This window comes from Morus notabilis, unplaced genomic scaffold (assembly GCF_000414095.1).
Source record: "Morus notabilis unplaced genomic scaffold, ASM41409v2 Scaffold8479, whole genome shotgun sequence".
Taxonomy (NCBI): Eukaryota; Viridiplantae; Streptophyta; class Magnoliopsida; order Rosales; family Moraceae; genus Morus; species Morus notabilis.
Window position 1 is genome coordinate 1 of NW_010365742.1, and position 1,008 is coordinate 1,008.

At 33.8% G+C, this 1,008-nt stretch overlaps 1 protein-coding gene across 1 annotated transcript; it reads right to left on the bottom strand.

Moving 5' to 3' along the window:
• Nucleotides 1-275: 275 nt before the first annotated feature.
• LOC112093650 (GDSL esterase/lipase At4g01130-like) lies at nt 276-784 on the bottom strand (the record flags this gene model as incomplete). Its single annotated transcript, XM_024172516.1, has 2 exons — nt 276-433; nt 556-784. Coding segments are annotated over 2 exons (387 nt in total), but the record flags the coding sequence as incomplete, so codon positions are not given.
• Nucleotides 785-1,008: the final 224 nt, after the last annotated feature.

The following is a 1,008-nucleotide window of genomic DNA, read 5'->3' on the forward strand; positions in this document are numbered from 1 at the left end:
CAGTTTTAAATTTTTACAGTAAAAAACTCTCAAAAAATATCACATCTAATTTTTTGTTACAGTGAAAAATTCTCAAAAAATGTCACATTTCAGCTCGAATTGAAAACTCAAATCCGCGAAATGAACGAGACTTAAAAATCCTTATTTTTCGGGTGTCAAATTTTGAGTTGATCCTTTCAAGAATAAATGAATCATCAACTTGGGCTACTCATAATGGGCTAGAATAGACCCACATAAACCCAAGGCCCTACAGGAATGTTCTGGAAAGTACTGACCTTGATGGTGTCAGCAATTTGGTAAACCACTTGAGGAAGATATTGCTTCACTCCTTCTATACCAATGGCTTTTAAGTTGGAAGTAAAATCATTTTGACCAATGTAGAATGTGTATAGTGACTTTCCAAAAATGTCCGGTGAAGGAAGCCTTTTAGATTCTGAAAAAAAAAAAAAAAAAAAAAACAACTTTTAGGTCATGAAAATACATTATAAAATCAAAAGGGTAGTGTTTTCTCATGAAAATGAGGCAATATAATTATATGCAGATTGCACATTGTACCTTTTTTATTGGATGAGTGATGAAATTCATCAACTCTGACCTTGAATTCCTTCATTTGATTGAGCTGGATAGCTAGTGAAAATGGACTGATTCCAGTGACAAATAAGGAAGTGTTTGGAAGAAGCACAGTGGAAGCCAATGTGGCAAAATTAGCTCCATGCCTGAAATCAGATCCAATGGATTGCAAATATGGGCTCAGAAATGGTAATCCAAGAGCCTGAGCTGCATAGTTCAAAAGTGTACATTATTAATGATGTGATTAACCTTGTTTTTCATAAAAAGAAAAAGAAAGAAGGGGAAATAATCTTTTTATATAACTAAACAAGGATGCTAATTTTTCAAATCTCCCTACCAAACACACAAAAAAATCCAAACACTCAACACACACACCTGTAAAATAACGCTAATTTATACATGTTGTGCGAATCAATTTCGAGTTAAGCGTGTTGGCCC